This window comes from Apium graveolens, chromosome 10 (assembly GCF_009905375.1).
Source record: "Apium graveolens cultivar Ventura chromosome 10, ASM990537v1, whole genome shotgun sequence".
Taxonomy (NCBI): domain Eukaryota; kingdom Viridiplantae; phylum Streptophyta; class Magnoliopsida; order Apiales; family Apiaceae; genus Apium; species Apium graveolens.
In genome coordinates, this window is record NC_133656.1 from 227,315,883 (window position 1) to 227,337,680 (window position 21,798).

General features: G+C 30.5%; 1 protein-coding gene across 1 annotated transcript; it reads left to right on the forward strand.

Annotated features, from left to right (window-relative positions):
- The first annotated feature begins 772 nt into the window (after positions 1-772).
- LOC141690138 (GPCR-type G protein 1) lies at positions 773-15,890 on the forward strand. Its single transcript, XM_074494795.1, has 14 exons — positions 773-1,062; positions 2,365-2,465; positions 2,681-2,788; positions 3,890-4,010; positions 4,689-4,818; positions 7,638-7,716; positions 8,674-8,762; positions 9,463-9,555; positions 10,651-10,677; positions 10,861-10,947; positions 11,795-11,866; positions 12,072-12,202; positions 15,094-15,258; positions 15,381-15,890. Exons 1-13 carry the CDS (start codon positions 848-850, stop codon positions 15,245-15,247), a joined length of 1,407 nt encoding a protein of 468 aa, XP_074350896.1. The 5' UTR covers positions 773-847; the 3' UTR covers positions 15,248-15,258; positions 15,381-15,890.
- The last annotated feature ends 5,908 nt before the right edge of the window (positions 15,891-21,798 follow it).

A 21,798-nucleotide genomic window follows, 5' to 3' on the forward strand; every position in this document is an offset into this window, starting at 1 on the left:
TCTTTTAACTAAACATAATTATTATCATTTTTAAAACACACATAAAATGATCAATAAACTATACTCTTCAATTAGTACTATTATCTTTTTCAAATAACTCTTATAATTTATCGATTAATTAATAAACTCTCTAAAATAATATTTTTATTAAATTTCCAACACAATATAAACATTGTATTTGTATTCTCAAAAAACTGTTAAATCGCTATAATATTTTTAAAAACCTATGAACATATACGTGTATTAATATAATTTTCATGAAGTAATATTATTTAAAAGGGTAGAAATAAAAAAAGTAACGAACAAATTTAAAAAATTCAATTCAAAATATTTTTGTTTAAAAAATTAATATACTCCATTTTTTTATCTTCTTCTTTCTTAAAAATTTGTACATTCGTGCATCGCATGATTTTAAGCTAGCTAAGCTAGTTTTAATAAAATGTAATTAGTTAAATTTATTTGACAAATTTTACAATGGCAAAGAGTGCTATAATTTTTATTATTTTTTATAATGTACACTTTTTATCCTATTTAAATTAAAAAATCAAAAAATTCATTATACAAGTACGCTTGAATATTCATAATAATTTGTGCGAGAATCCCTAAAAAATATTTTTTATGCTAATTGTTTTAAAAAAGAATATTTCTCTCGCAACTGAGAAATCGAAAATCGTGTACAAAAAATGCAAAATCCAAATTTCAACGATTGCAGTAAAAATTAGGGGAAAATGTATTTAAGTGCGAAGTATTAACGGTCAAGCAGTGCGTGAAATCAGAGAGATTTACAGTGTGAAATCAGAGAGAAACAGAGAGAGTTGGAGCCTTGGAGGGGGAGAGAGAGATCTGGATGGGGTGGGGATGGGCGATCTACGAAGGAGTAGTGGTGGTTGGTTCACTTTTACTACTTGGTTGGGCTGGGATTTGGTTTCTTAATCAGAGATTATATAAAGAGTACGAAGAGAAACAAGTCCTTGTTCAGATCATCTTCAGCGTCGTCTTCGCTTTCTCTTGTAATCTCTTTCAGCTCGTTCTTTTCGAAATCATTCCTATTCTCTCCAAAGAGTAAGTCTCTCTCTCTCTCTCTCTCTCTCTCTCTCTCTCTCTCTCTCCCGCTCTCTCCCGCTCTCTCTCTCTCTCTCTCTCTCTCTCTCTCTCTCTCTCTCTCTCTCTCCCTCCCCCCTCCCCCCTCTCTCTTTTTCTCCTCTCTCCCCTCTCTATCTCTCTCACTTCTCTCTCTCCCCTCTCTCTATAATCTATCTATATTTATCCGCGCACACTCGCAAAATGCATTCATATATGCAGATTGTTTCTTATGTTGTTTAAAACTAGCAGTCATGGAAGTTAGGTGAATAATCGGTTCCTAATCGACAATATAAGAATATGCTAACTAGGTCATTTTTTTCTTTTAATTGACTTGAAAAGGTTGGAAAATTGCTCAGTCTAGCACTTACTAGGTCATCTTTTTTGTGCTGTTTTTTTAATTTTAGAGGTTACTCATACATTTTAGTCTTGACCTGTTGTCTCTGAACATGCTTATTAGGATCAGGAATACTAATTTGCGGAGTTGAATTGTTTTGAGCAAGAATAAGGACACCTATTTTTTATTATCTGCCTTAAAGTTAGATAAGTAGATATAGGTTTTGGCTTCATTCAGGTAAATCTTTAACCAAATTATAATATTTTAGTAACTTATAAGTTGGTGGGAATGTGTCTTTGACTGTTTGTTAGTTGATGAGAAAGTCCGTTTCGATATAGTATGAGAAGTATCATTTGCTAACTGGAGTTTTTCGATCCTTTCAAATTACTATCACAATCGAAATGTTTTCTTTTGCAAATATTGAAACTAGAACCAATTGCATATTTGTATATTTTATGGACACAATATTTGATTATAATTGAACACCAGAGCTATCATTTTTGCATTAGTAGTAGTCTATTCATCACTTCATAACAGTGTGTAGTATACTTGTCGGGAAAAAAACAGTTGATTACAATGGATTCTTGTATGCACCAAAGGTTTTGTTGTATAGGGGTTGACATCAAGATCTTTACTAGTTCTTTTAATATTTCTATATGCTTTCAGTAGCATTGTCTATAAATTGTATGAGATAGAAACATTGCACGTGGGAATGGTTCCGCACTTGTCTAGTCTCAGTGAGATGGAAATTTCTAGAAATTATCTTAATTTGATACTCAATAATGAAGCACTAAATTGAAGTTATCCTTGTGGTTATTGTTGCGTTATTGCCACAAATTTCTTAGCCAAATTGAATAAACTGAGATCTCACTTATTCATTAGGAACTTTTAAAAACTTCAGTGCGATCATTATTATGTAATCAATTTTTTTTTGACATTGGTTGCAGGGCAAGATGGATAAACTGGAAGGTGGATCTGTTTTGTCTAATTATGTTGCTGGTCTTTATGTTGCCTTATTATCATTGCTATTTGATGCTTTGCAAAAATGGTAAGTCCTGTTAACTAATGTTGTATTTTTTGATGTTATTTTATTACACATTAAAATAGTAGTGAAAGTAATACATTAAGTTCATGGTGGACCTGCTCATGTTTCCGTTTTGGTTTTCTACGAGGCAAGCATTTCATGTACCTTATTATCTTCGACTTACACAGGTGCATCCACATATATGCCATGTTCATTATTTTTTTTCCACTGAATTACAGGTGTAAGGAGAGAACGAGCCGCACTAGGCGGTATCTTATTTCTGTTTGCCTTTCTCTATGCCTTTTGGCGGATGGGCATTCATTTTCCTATGCCTTCACCTGATAAAGGTTAATTCTTTCCCCATTAATTAGGATTATCCTACCCACCACACACGCGCACACACACTCCTTTGTCTTATGCAGATTTTAGGACCGTATATTGACTCCATTAATTAAGATATGGCATGCATTCGATTTGCTTTATCTCTGAAGTTTCCTCTTTTATTCTTTTTTTCTACAATTTACTACAAATAATTTTCTTACCTTTTTATTTTATACATTCATTTGATAGAGACATAAAATTGACGCATACCTGGTAGTTGCAAGGTTTAGACTTTTAGTTTATCCCGGCTTATAACAATAAAAATCCCAAATCTTAAGCCACAATCAGCCTTTTAGGAAATACCTGTACATTTGTACTTATCCTTTTTTAGATGTTGAATTTGCAAGCTTGCAGTCAGTGCTCCCTTGGGTGTAATAAGGGGAAGAAACAATTTAAGAATCAAAACATACATTGTTCCCAGTCAGTGCTCCCAGTTAGTGCTCCCTTGGGTCTAAAAAGGGGAAGAAACAATTTAAGAATCAAAACGTACATTGTTCCCGACAGTCCCGGACCTCAGTGGTTTTTGATCTGCGTAATATATGCAAAGTATGCGCTTTTTAGCTACTATTCTCACTCGGTTCATCTAATGCAATCTTTTTTGGCTGGAAAGTTCTAGAAACAAATATCGTCGCACCTTCACTTGGATGATGTATTGCATGAAGTTGACTATGGCATATTAAAGGGGAGACAATAGTAGCTTTAATATCTACTTGAAATATCTGTTACATTGAAAACGAATAAGAAATTCGAACCTCAGAACCTATTGCTGTTTTAAAGTTATTGTCCTTATGAAAATAATAATTTAAATTGACTTTCAAAATGAGTACCAATATTGCATACGTGATAGTCTTCTGAGCACTATGATCTGCCGTTTTTGTTGTGCCTTTCTTGGTTCCATTCAGGGTACAGCATCAAAATCATGCGCTTTTCAAGGATGTTCCTTTGTTTCTTTCACTTGTCATTCCTTGTTTGTCAAATTTTTTGTTCTGGCATTTCCTTGCAATGAACCACTCTCACTAAGAAAGGTTCCCAGTATGTTATATTTATCTCATTCTTTTTATCTCCAGGATTTTTTACCATACCTCAGCTTGTCAGTAGAATAGGGGTGATTGGGGTGACTGTCATGGCTGTCTTATCTGGCTTCGGAGCTGTCAATTTGCCATACAGTTATCTGTCTCTTTTCATCAGGTAAAGTTTCTACATCAAGTTAGGATGTACCTATCGGATAGGAAACTGATCCGCAAAATACCATCTATTATGAGACAGGATGAGATCGACAGTTAGGCACCTTTGTGTGCACACTGCACTGCCCATTTTCTATTTGTCTATGCATATATATATATATGTACATCTAAACTGCGATGCCTATAGGTAGAAGGGTCGCCCCGTATTTGTTTATTATTATTGGCCAGTTCCATGTTCTCTAGTTGAACCACAAATGGATGGTGTTAATATGAAAATTCTCCTCTATGATCGTTTATCATGATTAGCACCGTGTTATTTACTCCCTCTGTCCTAACCAATTCTTTAAACTTTCCTCTTTGCGATGTCCCTTCCAATTCTTTACATTTCAAATTTTTCCAAAAGTAGTAAAGTTTTTATAATATAAAAAGTAAACTAATCCACTGCTTACCTCCACTATACCCACTTTATACATAAAATATTAATCGTTCCCATCATTTTACTCACTTTTTAAACTTTCCACCACTAATTTATCATTTTTCTTAATCTCCGTGCCCAACCCAAATGTAAACAAATGGTTGGGACGGAGGGAGTAACAGTTTGCCTTGTGCTTTACACAAATTATGTACTATCCTCTTATCATTTCACCATAATATGTTTAGATTCTTATTTTTCAAATGCAAGGGAAATTGAAGAAACCGAAATCAAGGCTTTGGAAAGGCAGCTCATGCAATCTATAGAGACGTGTATCGCCAAAAAAAAGAAAATAATTCTTTCTCAAATAGAGATGGAGCGAATTCAAGGCTCAGAAGAGGTACATTTGTTTTAGCATATTTTCATTTTGCTTCTCGTAGAAGAACTTTAGCTGTAATAATAAGTTGTACATTTTCACATTTTATTCTCTATTTTTCCTCTTTTAATGTTCAATTCTTAAAAAGTAAATCTTTCACTAAAATTGATTACTAACAAAAAATTATGTAGTCATGAAACGGTGTTGGAAATCACAAATGCATAATATGGTGTGCAACTTGCAATTTCTTGACATTTGTCTGGTGCTTGAAAGTTGACATAATTAGTTGCGGTTGTATTAGCATTTTAGGTTACTAATTAGCTCGTTTGGGTTATCTTACAAGTTACAAGTAACTTATAAGTTAAAAATTTATGTATTTATTAAGTAGCTAATAAGTGGGGGCCAAGCAGAATTATTAAACTTTTCTCTGGTTCTGAAAAGACAATATATGTTTGTCAATATACACAGGCTAGAAATTTAATCAGAAGCAATCATAACAAAGATAAATCTATGCTAATACTAACAAATAACCTACGCTTCTGTGAACAATGCTAGGTTGTCATTAGCAAATCAACTCAACTGCAATTTTTTGATTTTGTGTAATCCTTTTAGGTCTGTGTTTAAAACCTAGCTTAGTATATTATTATCATACTTATTATATAATTAAAAAGTAGAATTTGATAGATCAATTGATCATCAACACTTTAACTAACAAGTAGCTTGGTGGAAAGCGAGACCCTGTATGGACTTTATACTTTTGTACAAAACAAAACTTTAAAAAAAGTGAAATGCTCAGTGGTACCTGTGATGTTTTGACTAATCCTAGACTCCTAGTTGTACCATTTTCCAATAGCATTTGCTTTTTCAAATGCTACTGGTGGTACCATGGAGAATACCCTGACGGCAGATTATATGAATTTGGGAAAATATAGTAAAAAAAGACGATTAGATAGAAGACAGGGAAGATAAGATGAATTTACCAAATTGTTTGTTACTTCAAGAGATGAATATAATATATGGGAATTTCTCCCAATTTTTTATTTTTAAATATTTAATGGCAGTTACTAGTTTCTTAATTTTGATATCAGTAAGAGTATAAAACTAAGAATGTCAAAAGCTTAGGTGTACCATGGGTAAGTCAAAAATATGAACTGGTGCCACAGAGAAGACCTAATCCAACAATGGTATCACTAAGAATGTCCCAATATATATATATATATACTAGTTTAAAACCCGTGCGATGCACGGATTGTTTTAAATATTATATAATTTTATTTAAAATTACTTTTAATTAAAAATTTTAATATATGAAATTTGTTCATATCTTATTATTTTATTTTAACCCAGATAAAAGTACATTTTATCTTGTTTTAGTTGTACTAATTATTTTTTTATTTTAATTGTATTTTATCTTAAATTAATTGTATAAACCTTTTTTAGCCGTGATGAATAATTTATATTGTTTTGTTTTAGTACGATGCTATTTGACAAAATAACGAATTATTTCTAGTTCTGATTTAATAAAATAGTCTGGATATTGCAGACATGGAAAAAAAATCCCGTAATCATATAAGCCTGTTATAACAACCAAATCCAAGTAATTACATTTAGTTTGTTTTTAGTTTTATCTTAGCCCGCGTTGGATATTTTTTTTTATCCCGTATGAGTAGTATATATTATTTTGTTTTAACCCGTGTCATTATATCGACCAACAAATTATCTTTCAATTTAATTTTTGTTTTAGTCTGGGTCCATACTATAATTTTTTTAACCGCGGCAATAGTATTTTTTATATTGTTTTAACCCGATGCAGCAAATCCAACTAATTATATATCAACTTTTTTTTTTAATTTTTAATTTTATATTTTAGCTCGGACCAATATTAAAATTTTGTTTAATTTTGGATGAATAATTTATATTATATTCTTTTATCCCGTGGCCATTTCATTATATCTACCATCGAATTATCTTTTAATTATAGTTTTGCTTGAAGACCGGTTCAGGAGTATAATTTTGTGAGGTGAGAGCCACGAAAATTGAAATACGTGCATTCGCCCTTCTAGTTCACCTCAAACGAATTAGTCATCCCCCTTTACTATACCATGCCATTTATTTGTCTATATTTAGTGTTCTAATTGTATTCTTATTTGTTTGTAGATATTTTTTTCGACCTTAACAATTTTAATATGGAGTAATTTGAATTAGAATATACTTTAAATTAAGTAAAGGTAATTAAGGTAACATGTTTTACTTGAAAAAGGTAATTGATTGATATACTAATTAGGTAATGGTATTTAAGTATAACGATAAAATAATTAAGGGTATTAAAGTAAATTCAACAAGTACCGACCGATCGACTACCAAACTTTTAATGTTTGCTCTATTATAATATAGTATAGTATAGATAGATATACACATATTAAACTTCTACGTGCCTTGAAGTACGTGCAAATAGTAAAAGGGTCATTCTTTAAAGACCGAGTGAGTACACTTTTGCCAAACCCTATATTTATGTGAAAATATTTTTTGGAAGAAAATTAATGCTTTTGTTAAATTATAAAATGTTCTCTTCCTCTGCACAACACAATATATTTTGTTTCAGGAAAAAAGAATACATTTTTCACAACCTTATAATTTTTTTTTATAAAACATGCATGCTAAAAATTTAATAATAGATATTATAATTTGTAATTTGCAAAAAGAGTATATTTGTGAAGTGTAACTTGTTTATTTTTGTGACAGAATCTGTTATGATATTGAAATTACCATAATAAATGATACAGTATCTCCGTGATTCAGAATTAGACACTAATGAAGTACGTAATGGTATTAACATGTTTCAGAAGCTAAAGGGTAGTTCAATATTCAAGCGGATTGTGGGAACAGTTGTGCGATCCGTGCAGGATGATCAAAAGGAACAGGGTATGTATTCACCGACTCATCATGCATGTAATAAGCCCAATTGTTGATGGGCCTGAGTACATTAGGTTATATTTTAGGGATTCTATTCCCTATATAAGTCATGTGACCCTATATAATAAGACTCGGTTAATGAATAGTAATTTTTATCTCAATTTTGAGCGGGTCCTCTTTTAGGTGCTGCGATTCATCATAATTCTCCTTTCTGCAGTTGAAATTCCCTCGGGGCAGTGGATTTTCTGGGGATGGTCTACTCAAGTTTATCGTTGTTATTGTCTTTAGTTTTATCGTTTTTAGTTTATACATCCATTGTTCTTAAACTTTTCCTGTGTCAGTGTCATGGAAAACCAAGTAGTGATTCGTAATATTAGAGATAGAATAGAACATTTTGAGTTATAATTTGAACTTCTATTATCGGGCAGACTGCATAAACAAACTTTACAGAGAAAACCACTGTGGTCTTAACATGCATATCTGAACATGGTTCTTCGAGCATTGTTAACTGTTGCACAGAAAACCACCATGGTCTGTATATTGCCATTTCATTTCCTGGCATTCTGGAAATAGATAATTTTTTTACATGTGAACGGGTGCACGTGACTTTAAGAATAGGAATCCATAAAATAACATGTTTTTTTTTCTGCGCTTAACTGGCTTCAGCCTGCCTGTCGATTTAGAGTCATACTAGAGCTATGTTGGTTAAGTATGTTCTCGGAACATATTACTTTTGGATTCATACATACATGAAAATGAATACAAGTGAAGTATTTGTGGTTCTCTTTTATGTATTATACCTGAAATTTGATGTCGCACTTAAGTTTACCTCTCAAAATTGCTTAATATGGTTTGCCACTAGTTCTTCAGTTTGTAAAATGGATGCATGAAATAATTTGATAATATCATTGCCAGATATTGTATCTGAGCTATCTTTTCTCAATGTTACCCTTTTCTTATATGAAGATATTAGAAACATGGATGCAGAGGTACAAGCTCTAGAAGAACTCTCAAAACAGCTATTTTTGGAAATCTATGAGCTTCGTCAGGCAAAGGTTACTTTTTTCCATATTCGAATTAACCTCTTCCTTTATATTTCTATATAATATATGCATAAATATAATTATAGGGTCATATTGACCAGATGTTAGAGGTTTTGCCACTAGTGTCTTTGTGCAGCAGCGCTCAACCCAGAGAAGGGCTCAATAGGGAAGGCAACCTTTCACTTTCTAGTTAGGACCATTCTAGGCATACTGTTGATAAAAATATAAGTTAGATGCAATGGTTTTTAGATTTCAACAAAAGTGTTTTTGTAGCATAGTTTGTTGGTCAAATTTATCAGGCCTATTGAATCCTTATTGTTTTTCTCTTCTTTTTATGATTTTGTGTTAGTTTTTGTTATTCTCGGAAGAATAAATTCATTGCATCTCCTCTCTTTTTCTTTTATATCTTACGTTGGCAATATTATCTTGATTTCGAGCTACAAACTTATACTCTACTTTGTTATTAAAAACAAACAAATATATTTTATATTTTATAAAGCTTGAAATCACCATTGTACCAAATTTAAGTTCTTGTAGCCTTATGATAAAATTATCAAAATACTATATTAGATAAATGATGCTATGTTCTTTAAATTGTTTCTCAATAACTGTGCCCTTTCCTAGAACAATGTGTATTTCTGTCCATTACTCTATCTGGTGGGTGGTGGGCCTGGTGATTGATATCTCTTTCAACACGGTTGGTCTCTTACAGGAAGCAGCTGCTTATTCTCGAACTTGGAGGGGTCACCTGCAGAATCTGCTTGGTTATGCATGCTCAGTATACTGTGTATACAAAATGATAAAGGTATGTACAAGATTGGGTTAATGGCCAAATAGTGTACATGTTCAGGTCAACTTAATGATTCTGTCAAGTTTGATTGTCAATTTTTTCCTTATGTTGACAATTCTATTTGCTGCAATAAAGTTGAGAATTGCAATCGGTCAGTCACTTTGTTCTTAAGATGACTGAAGAAACTATAATGATAAGCTTTACTTAGAGAAGTTTTTAAAATGAGAAACTCACTTCTTTTCTAAGAAAGTTGACCAACAACATATTGGTGCTTTACGACCAGCTATAGGGCTATGTAGTAAGAAGAATCAGTAAAAAAAGTAAGTACATCTTTAATCGAGCAACTCAATACTGACAACTAGGGATGTTCAAAAAGCCCAAAGCCTGAAATCCTATCCAGAAAAAACCCGAACCTAAAAAAAGCCCGGCCCGCGTGTCTTAAACAGGTCTCCTATTTATTAAAAATCCGGTCCAGCCCGAAGCCCAAAAAATCCATATGTTAAATTCCCGAATGTTGCTTATTGATGTCTATTTAAGTAAGCAGCCCTGCTCAATACATAAAATAGAGTTTTCATAGAGACATGTTTTGTTGTATTTTTAAATATGGTCACGTTTAATGTTTATAAGAGCTAAATAGTAACTTTTAAGATTAATAACTGCTGCTAATTTGTAGATATATGGTCATGCGAACCTGATTTAATTCATCTGCTAAATGTATGTACTATGTAACACCATGATGAATGTATTATGCAGACCTTAAATATAGTCAGACATATTATTGCACAATGCAGAGGTATATGCTTGATAAGAAAACATAGAAGTAAAACTCTCTTGGAAGTTCGAGTAACATTTGTTTGCATTCAAATTTGCAGAAACAACTTATTATACAGTTCTGTGCTTTAATCAGTACTTCTGAAAAATGTGATTTGCGCGAGAATTTTACATTTTACATATATAGTTATGTCACTTGTCTTTTGAAATTTTGTTGATTACTTTGTATTATTGTTTTATCTAAATTTGTCGGTGACATGTAAACATAATCACTCCTTTATGGTTGGTTACTGCCATATAGTGAAATTTTCTGATTCTTTTTCCTTTTCTTTCTTATAGTCGCTGCAAAGTGTTGTTTTCAAAGAGGTACTCGTCCTTATCTCTTACTTTATTACATTGTCAGCTCAGCGTTATTATATATGACTCTCCCCATATTTCTTAAAGTCACCTATGTTATTCATTGAATTTATTGTACGTGTCTCGGCAATGTTTTTGCTACTTAAAGCACTTATATTGATGAAGCAATTACAATGTTTGTTTATTTGACAGGCGGGTTCAATTGATCCTGTGACAAGGACTATCAGCATATTTTTGCAGTTCTTCGATATCGGCATCAATGCCACCCTATTATCGCAGGCTAGTTAGACCCCCTGGATTATAAAATCTTCTATGCTTCTTTGTACTCAATTACACATAGTTAAACTTGAATGGTAGTTTCTGCATACATACACCATTATTTAGGTAATTTTGAGAAATATTTGTCACGTCGTGATCGATAACTTAAGATTTCGGATGCTTTGGTGCTATAACGATCTATCAGTGTAAAGGCAACCAATCATTTTGGATTCAAGTCTCTTCCGCACACTAACAATTGTTCTCTTTTTATATTCAACCCATCAAACATGAGAGCTCGTGAGTTAAGTCAAAGCGTCATACATTTTGAAACGGAGGGAGTATGTTAATGCAGTTTTAGACCTTGAAGCTGCAAGTTAAACACACTAATGTAGCTACTAAACCCTATTATCACATAATTGAGCGATTTTTAAAAACTATGTTTAAGTAGGATCAGGATGCAGCCTCCACGCATGTAGAGACACAATAACAAGAGAAATCGTGTATTTCCGGAATACAGAACATACAGGTCTGCCCAAAGGCAAAATTTTAATAAATCAAATTTTCAGTCGGTCCAGAGTGACATACTGTCAACATGTTATAGTTTTTAAGTCTTATGTAGTAGCTGTGGCATGATTTCATAATTTCATGTTGATGGTCTAACAGTAAAAGGAAGTGCAAGAACACCTCTCCTGCCGTTAAATTGTCAGTATGCAGAACAAACCTCTATCACATCAGGAGTTGATTTTTTTTGTGGAACTATAAATTTACAACTAAAGATTTTAATGGACTTCACAGTTGCTTTTCCTTTTAATATGTGGCTGTACTGAGTGGCTTTGGCTATAATCCTATTTTTATTTTTGTTATCCAGTATATTTCTCTCTTGTTCATTGGAATGCTGGTTGTTATTTCTGTCCGAGGGTTCCTATCTAATCTAATGAAGGTACATTATAACAGACCCTTTGCAGCTTTTTGTTGCATTTTCCATGTAATATTGTTGTTTTCTCATTTACCTGGAACTATTGCCAAGTTCTTAGATTGATTCTGGAGGCTGTCAGCGTGCTGCTTGATATATTTATAGTTAATTTTTAGATAGTTTGATGAAAACATTAGACACGTGATGGTGATCCGACATTGCTTTTGTGCAGTTCTTCTTTGCTGTTTCTCAAGTGGGCAGTGGATCTTCGAGCAATGTTGTACTTTTTCTATCTGAAATTATGGGAATGTATTTTCTGTCGTCAATTCTTTTAATCAGAAAAAGCTTGGCAACTGATTACAGGTATGCCACAACTAGGATCATGAAATGTCGCTCAGCAGTAGCCCTTCATATTTCTACTCTATATTGTATTGCTTCTACTTTTGGGTTAAGAACAATACAAAGGTAGAAAGAAGATAATTCTATCTTGGATGAAAGAAGTATGACATGATTAATATGTACCGTCTGCTGACTACAACTAGCAATTGTGTCGTCATGTCGTACTTTTGTGTTGAGTACTTAAAAGTCCAAATTCATACATGACACGAAATGGATTCATGCACTTTCGTCCACACTAAGAAAATATAGCAATGCAATTTTACTAAATAATAAATTATATTTTTATGCTTAGCTTTACAAATATACATAAAATATTATATTTATATATGTATTTACATATATATAAATATGCACATTTTATATAAAAATAATATTACAAAATTATAAATATATATAATTTTAGTGTACTAACGTGTCATGTAACGAAGTAAAAAATTCAAACATGACATTAAATCTATCGTGTTATTCCATGTACCTTTTCGTTTCTTGGACCTAAATGTCCAAAACTAGGCACTATTTTTTTATGGTGTTCAAAATTGCCTGGTCTACTGCTAATTATATGGTTTTCTCACCTTATAAAAATTGAAATGCTATAAAATTACATCGTCGGCTCAAAAAGAAACCGACAAGTATTGTTTGTTAGTGCAAGTGACGTTGTCATATATGTATATATATATATATATAAGTTCTATGGAGACCACGTTTTTGTTGGAGACCACGTTTTTGTTATGTTTTGTAACTAAAATCTTGCATAAAAACATTGCAAAACGTATTATTTCCTGATTTATGTTCTATAAAGATCATTATTTTATTCAAAATGTTGAACATAATGCATGTACTTTATGTAGAACATTAGAAAATATTTTATTCTACAAAACATGTTTAATTTGCAGAACATTTGTTCAAATTGCAGAACTTCTACATTATACTTATTAAACTTAAATGATCTTCAACAATTTTAATGAATTAGTGAAATTCGTTGAATATACTTCATAAAATAAGATATATTTCATAGTGTTTTGATTGCAGAACATAGGTCGTCTTCGGGGTCTCCGATAATAAAGTGGTCTCCATAAAACTTGTCTAATATATATATATATATAGTATTTTTCATTCGGTTAGAACTTGTCTAATATATATATATATATATAGTATTTTTTGTTCGGTTAACATCTAGCAAATGCCTGCGGTCACCAGGGTTATGATTTTTTAATGTGGAACTTTATGATTTCAATGTTGTGCGTTTATAAATAGGTGACCTGTTGTTGCATAATACAAAATTTAGGGGTTGTTTACTTCATTAGTTTTCTAGAAAACTTTTCTTAGAAAATAGAAAATTCTAAATATGTGTTCAACCTGCCTATTTTCTAAAATGAAAACTAGAAAAATGGAAAACACGGTTTTCTGATTTATAACTAGGAATGGGAAAACTCAGGAAACAGCTTTTTATTGTTTTCTAATCTAAGAAAATAGAAAACACTCACGTTCTAATCTAATATCCACGTTCTAACCCTAATATACACACATTTACTACCTTTTTATATAAGATATGCATAACATATTATTATATTGATTTTTTATGGAAATACATGAATATTATTAATAGTAATACAATTAATATTATTAATATTAATACATTTGTTTTAAAATAAAGACAAAACAAACTCACATAAGATTCAAAAGTTTTATATTAATAAAGTAATCACAAATAAATTGTTAACATAATAATACATAAAAGTTGATATATAATACAAATATTGAAAACTATATAAATATAATTAAATAATTTGAAAACAAGTGTTCATAATATATTGTTGACAATAATATTATTTATAATTGTCCATTTATTACATAAAAGAATTATATATTTCAAATTGAGAAGTTTTATATTTATTTTCTACTTTTTTGCTTAAGTTAATTTGGAACATGTTTTCTCATTTTTCAATAGTTTTCTTAGAAATAGAAAAAATGAGAAAATTTTAGAAAATTGACAACAGAAAACTGGAAAAATTTTCTGTAAGTAAACAGCCCCTTAGTGTTTCAGGAATCAGGATTACAAAAAATAAATAAATAAACATATAGTGCAACAGAAAGATATGCAAATCTGACTCCGTGGCATGTTTTTTGGTGTTGCGCTGTTGTCTTTGTATGTTATATATAACGATTCGCTACAGAGACACTCACACGCAGATATAAAGTATGCTTAATGTTGGACATTATTGTATTAAATTATACTGTGTACAATGAGAGTGAAATAACCTTTTCCTGTTCTACAAATTCATTATACAACTTCACGAGACATTTATATAAGAAAGAAAAATATGAGAGTGAATGAAGAAAAATTTGAATGTAACGGACTGGGACTAAAGATTCAGTTTGTTTCGCAAGTTGTTTGGCTACTTGATGTCAAATGAAGAATTAGAATATTAGTTTGTATTTATGTTATTTATCAGTTAGAAATATATTTATAGTTTAATATATATATATATATATGAGTAGGAAATATTCAAGATATAGTACATAATAAGTGACTTGTTTCATTTATTAAGAAGATATTACTTGTTTACTTGCCCTTGTCCTACATCACTACTCAGGGACCTAAAATGCGGTCCTAAAACTTGGCCGTTCGGCAGATTATCATTATTGATTTTTTGCCAATAGCATTAGAGAGCTGTTACACACCTCAGTGCATTCAAACCCCTTGTTCATGCGTTCATTTGACCTGCTTTGCACATTTTAACTTATAGAGCAGGGTTTGCATTGTTATTAACAGATGGTGTTTCGTTCTTCTGATATGCTCTAATTATATGAATGCGAAGTAGTAGGGCATGCCTGAAAACATAAATTATTTGCAGGATTATCATTACTGATGTATTAGGTGGAGACATTCAGTTTGATTTCTACCATAGGTGGTTTGATGCCATCTTTGTAGCAAGTGCTTTCCTTTCTCTGCTTTTGCTTTCTGCACACTATACATCTCGCCAAGTTGACAAACACCCAATTGATTAGCTTCTTCGTAGGTGAGTACCTGTTGATACCTGTTGATACAATAGGTCACTGTTAAAACATTTTTAATGCAGCTTGATCATGGGATAAATCTTGAACTCTGAATAATACAGTGCTTCTGTGTTCATGTGAATAGATACTTTGGCTTGGATATACATTTTTGGGGTGACACTGTCTTCCCATTTGAACAACAGTGCCCAGTTAATGGGTAAAGTATTTACTTTTTACGCCGACTTCTGAAAAGCGCTGTGGTAAAGTATATCAATTCCTGTAGAGAGCTTTTGAAATACAACGTTATTGCCACATTTAGCCTCGAGATGGAAGGTCATGTAACAGAAATGGTGTATTTTATATCCACTACCAGAAAGCTATCCTCCGAAGTGTGAAAAGAATAGTATATGGGTTAAGTTTTGATGGGGAGACATATTATTGTGCTTGAACGAACCTCTTATAAAGTGGGAAATTATTTTTTGAATGTGAAGGTGGTTAGGCAATATGTGAAATATTAGTTGTAGATTTGTAGCATTATAAGATGTGATATAATTTTTTTACTAAAAGAATTATGTCAAGTGTAATACAGATTTACTTTGTCAGTGCTGATTTTTACACTGGAAGTGATGGTCAGTGAGTGATGTTTTTGTTTTGAGATTGTTGTTTATTATTTAATTATAATAGTTGTCGAAGGATGATATTACAAGTCCGAAAGTCCCTGTTACTTTCTATTGTTTTTGGAGTTTTTCTAATCAGAGAGAGTGAGGAAACCTTTTTTTTTTTAGGAAAAGTGTGAAGAAATATACCAAAGCCGAACGGACTCTATGTCAAATCATGTGCTCGGATTTGAGTCATTTTTGTTGAATTGCTATAAAAGATTACAACTTACGTTTGTATGGTTGAATTGTTGTAAAATAATACAACTTACCTTTGTATTAAAAATTAAACAGATTATATTTCAGCCAAATATTAAATTGGTCCTTTTAGTAATAATTGAAACAAAAATTGTATAGTGAAATATAAACAAAAGCATGTTACATAGACAATTCCAAGTAACGGAAACGTAGGCCATATATACGTTTCCAGCTAATGCTACAAGAGCAAGTTCAACTGTATTCATCGTCTTAAACTGAAATCTTTTAACAGTCTCCTGGAGATTTCTAAGTGAAAATTTCACTTCGCCACTTAGTTATAACAATATTTCATAATAAAATATAAAAATCACCATCTTTTTCTTTTTGTAATTTTTTTTTATTGAAAGGAAAACGGGTTTAGTAGAAAATTTCCAATTAATTTACATGTGATGCATAATGTGGGTTGCTTTCTGTTTCTGGGCAAATATGTTGTTTCGTAATGTGATTTGTTAACTTAAAGGGGAAACCCCTCTCTTGTACCTTTAGTTGTTACTTTTATTTAAAATTTGACTTTTAAAATCCATCTAGTTATGCATATATAAACATCATCTAGAAATATTAGATTTACAAAAAATAAAATAGTATAAACTAGAGTATCTAATTTTAAAATAGTATTTGATTTTTTCTTATTACTTACTCGATGATAATAATGTCTATGGATTGATAAACATCCAATTTCAAACGAGAATAAAAACTGTTGAGTATATTTTGCTCGGTTTAAATAAAACAAAAAATTTATGTATCTAACCAAAGGAATTCCTTTGGTTGGATTTTACGTTAATATTACTACCTATCTTATTAAATTGATTGCAAGTATTAATTGAATTTAATTTTTACTGATAATAGTTAACCGACTGAACACGTTTAATATCTTATATTCAGGTGTGATCTTTGAACAGGATGGTAGATGGACTAGTTACGAAAATAAAAACTTTTGGATCTTTCAACAAATAGCATGCTTGAGAATATACTTCAGATAAGTGATTTTACTTTTATTTATTTTTGGGTGTTCTCTCTTCAGATCTTAAGACGTTATTGTCTAAATTTCCGGGGCCATCATACATGACTTTCAATTAGATAAAAAACTTTATTGTATGAAGGAAACTCCTTTATTTCTTCTTCTTTGTATCTCGGTACATTCTATACGTGAGATTCCTTTATTTCTTCTTCTTTGTATCTCGGTACATTATATATGTGAGATGACGTATCTCTCCGACAATATCAAATATAGATAAGTAGAAATCCGTCCGTTTTTTTTCTTTTGAATCCTTCGAGTCGGAATTTCAACGTAGTGTTCAAGTAATTCAGGTGAACATGACCGAAATAAAATCTAAATCTATCATATCTTACAATACACAAAATATTAAAAGTTTGGTCGTCGATCGTCGGTCGATCGGTAATTACTGAAATTACTTAATTACACTTACTTAATTATTCTCTTACTTAATTATTCTAATTCTAATTATTGGGTCGATCAATTCTAATTCTAATTGATATTAAAGTCAACTTCCTCTATTATTTTACCAATTTCAATTCTATTTTATTTAGAACTCTATATCATTATAATTTTAAATTCAACTTCTTCTACCAATGTATATTTTAATTCATATCGAATTCTATATTATTCTAATTTGTTATTTCGGACTAAATTAAATTTAAGTAAACTAAATATAATTATTAAGATTTAGTTGATATATCATGTGAATCGGATTAAGATAAAACAAAAATACTATCAATCCTCCTAAAAAATTATACTAATGAACTTGGATAAACAAAATAATATATTTTATTTTTTCACGATAAAAAAATACATTATACAATTGATTGAGACTAACATAAAACTAAAATTATAATACAATTCGATCAACAAAAATAAAACCACATATACTATTTATTCAGTCTAAAACAAAATTATCTTATTGATCCAGACTTTAAAAATAATAAAATTAAACTAAAAATAATTAGTTTGATTTGGTACCTGGCAAATTGAGTCTCGATCCCAAAACCGAACCGAAATTCATGAAATCGAGATCCGGTCCGAGATCCGAATCATGCAATCCGATAATTATCCGAAAACTGATTTAAACCAATCCGAAAAATACCTGAACCAAAAATTTAACCGAAAATGATCTGAAATACAAGATTCAATTATAACTTGGAACCGATTAAAACCGAATAATATATTACCCAAACTGAATATGACCCGAAATAAGCAAAATTAATACTTTAAACAATTTTATATTTATGATACACACTTATTTAATCATATTTTTTTGTAAAAGTACATTATATTACATTAAAAATACTAAATTAATAAAAAATATATTTTTTAAATCTCAAAAACTGAAAAAATAAATAAGTTATGATCCGAAAATATCCGAACCGAATTTAATCTGAACAGAATTTTGTCTGATCTTAATCCGAATTTTATCCGATTTTAATCCGAATTAGACCCGAACCGAATCAAATCTGATCTGATCCGAATGGTCTTCAAATATATCATAATCCGAAAATAGATTCGATCCGAAATTGATCCGATCAGAAACCGAACCGATTATCCGAATTGTCAGGTCTTTGGGCATCTAGCTAAAATAAAATAATGAAAAACCACTAATCCGAGAAAATCAAATTAATATTAGAGTAGGTATAATTCATATCCTATTGATATGAACTAAAAAATCAAATTTTAATTAAAACATAAATATATTTTTTTTTTAAAAATACACATAAAATTTTCAATAAAACTATATGTTCAATCAATAATATTGTCTCTTTCAAATATTTTTTATAGAATTATAGTTAATCAATTAAATAATCACCATGTTAAAATAATATTTTTTAAGGTCCCAACATAATGGAGACATTATATTTTTACCCTCAATAAAATAATAATTTCATTATAATAACAATTCTCTCCTTACTAGTACTATCACTTTAAATAAGTTTAAATATTTTAAAAATTTATGAACATATACATTTAGTAATATAATTATTATGAAATCATATCATTAAAAGTTTTAAGTGAACAAAATTAAAAATTCAACCCGTAAGGGTTGGCTAGTTGGTTAAAGAGAGGAAAACTAACATCTTAGTCACACGTTCGAATCCCACGGGAGGAGAATTTATGATTATGCCTCATGAGTCAGAGTCTGTCGCTTAAATGCGGTTTACATTGGTTCACGTGGTTTGCAGGCTATTACGTGAACCCTTAGGGTTACCCGGTGCGCACCTGAAGGATAGCGACTGCGGGTTAACTACGATAAAAAAAATTCAATTCATTTTTTAAAAAATATATAATATTAAAAAAACTGTACGATCCGTGAATCGCACGGATTTTAAGTTAGTACAAATAAATTTTAGTTAATGATGTTTTTTTCTTCTCTTTTTTTGGTACGAAACAGGGGATAATGAGAGTAAATGCAATTAAATTATAAATTTTTCTTGTCCATTATTATCGATATATCTGAATTAAGAGTGTCAAGGAAACAAGGAAAACGTGTGAAGACAGCTTTTTCAACGAACAATTGAACTACTCCCATTAATATTCACCGTGAAAGACGTGTTTGTTCATGAATGATGGAACCATGCGTGACTGCTAACTAGCAGGGATGTCAATCGATTGGGTCGAAACGGGTTTAGTAAAAACCAAATCCGAACTCGATTATTTTTGTCAAACCCGAATTGGGAAAAACTTGAACCAATAAACCCGAACCCGAACCTATCGGATTCGGTTCGGGTTCGGTTTTATAGATCACTATCAAATTGCACAAACTCCGATGATAAATTACTAAGATCTGATTTGAGCAAGTTTTCATAAATATGACGATTTGAAATTTTTGTGATTGAATTAGAGGGTTCAGAGATGACAATGGATCATACCTCTGTGAATAAAATTGTTGGTGAAATAATGCAACAATCTTGACCTTTAGTACATATACTTGTTTTGAACATGTTTGCTAAAAACATATTTCAACGACTTTAAAACAATAGTTTGTAAAAAATACAATTTTTAGAACTAATATTAGTAATATATTATATTATATATAATATTACTACTTATAAAATATAAAATATTATTTATATATTAACACGAGTTTCGGATCAGGTTTCGGGTTTTCGGGTCGGGTTCAGAACGGTATGCCTTAAACCCAAACCCGACCCGAAAATGATTCGGGTTTAAAAATCAAACCCGAAATATTCGGGTTCGGTAAAACCCGATCGGATCGGTACGAATCGGGTATCTATCGGTTCGGTACAAATTATCATTCCTATGCGTGACCAAATCTAGAAAGAAAAAGAAAACACCATTTTTTATTTAATTGTTTAATTATTTAGATGGAACTTATAAAACACATAGCTTTTTTTACTTTAAAAAACAAATATTTAATTTTTTTTAAAAAATAAATTATTTAAATTATGACACTTTTGATCGTCGAGAATTTAATTTTAAACTAAAAACATATGAGTGCTGGCCTGAATGTGGTGAAAAAAGTTAAAAAAATGTCGTTTCTGAATCGTGCGTGTAGCGTTTAGGTAAAAAGCCCTGAACACTTATACACCTTTTTTCAAATGTGCAAAATGTGGTTTTAACTAGAGTTTTGACACCAAACTCTACAGCGTTTTGACCCCAAAACACCACTTCATTTAGCGTTTTTCATATATTATTTATCTATAAAATATTTTTAAAATCAAATAAAAAATTGTTGAATTCTAGAGTAATAAATTGTTTAATTTAGAATTCATTCTTAAATTATTGAATTTGATTTTAAATATTTCTAAAACCTAAAAGAGAATTGGTGAACCCTAAAATGTTAAAAATTGTTAAATTAGTTTATATCCTTAAATTTTGAAATTATTTAATTTATAATTTACATTTTTGGAGGCCATAAACGCTAGATTAAATTAGGGTTTAGACTCTAGGGCCCTAAACCATAAATCATAAACCTTAAAGCAGTGTATGTTTTATTAATTTATTAATTTAATATTTTTAAAATCCAAAATGGGATTATTGAACCCTAAAATATTAAAAATTGTTAAATTATGGTACATCATTAAATTTAAAAATAATTGTTAAAAATGTAATATTAAGTAGTGTTTTCGGCCCTAAAACAATTCACAAATAAAATTTAAAAAGAAAAAGAAAAAAACCAACGCATTAACGCTAATTGATGTAGCGTGTGATATACATTTTAAAGAAAAATATAACGGGTCTTAACACAATTTCGTGTAATATTTTGTCCTATTTTCAAAACGTTACACGATATCACATTATAAAGTGATATTTTGAATCATAATTTTGAGAAGTGACATTTTTAACATTTTTTTTGTTACTGAAATAGCGACATTTATGTCTATTTCTCAAAATATACTAATGCGTCATTTGTTAAATCTGAACACTATACTCTGAACGAGTAATAAATGTGAATACGGATAAATAATGTCGTTTGTTAAATAAAATGTAAAATTACTTGAAGGATATGAAACTTATATAATATTTATTATTACAGTTGAACATATTTTTTTTGACCTGTAGGTGCACATGATTATATATTGACGAATTATACGAGAAAATTGGATTTTTTTATGTTTCAAAATAATCCAAGCAAACTACTTGAAGAGTTTGTTCATTTTCATTTTTTTATAATTTTT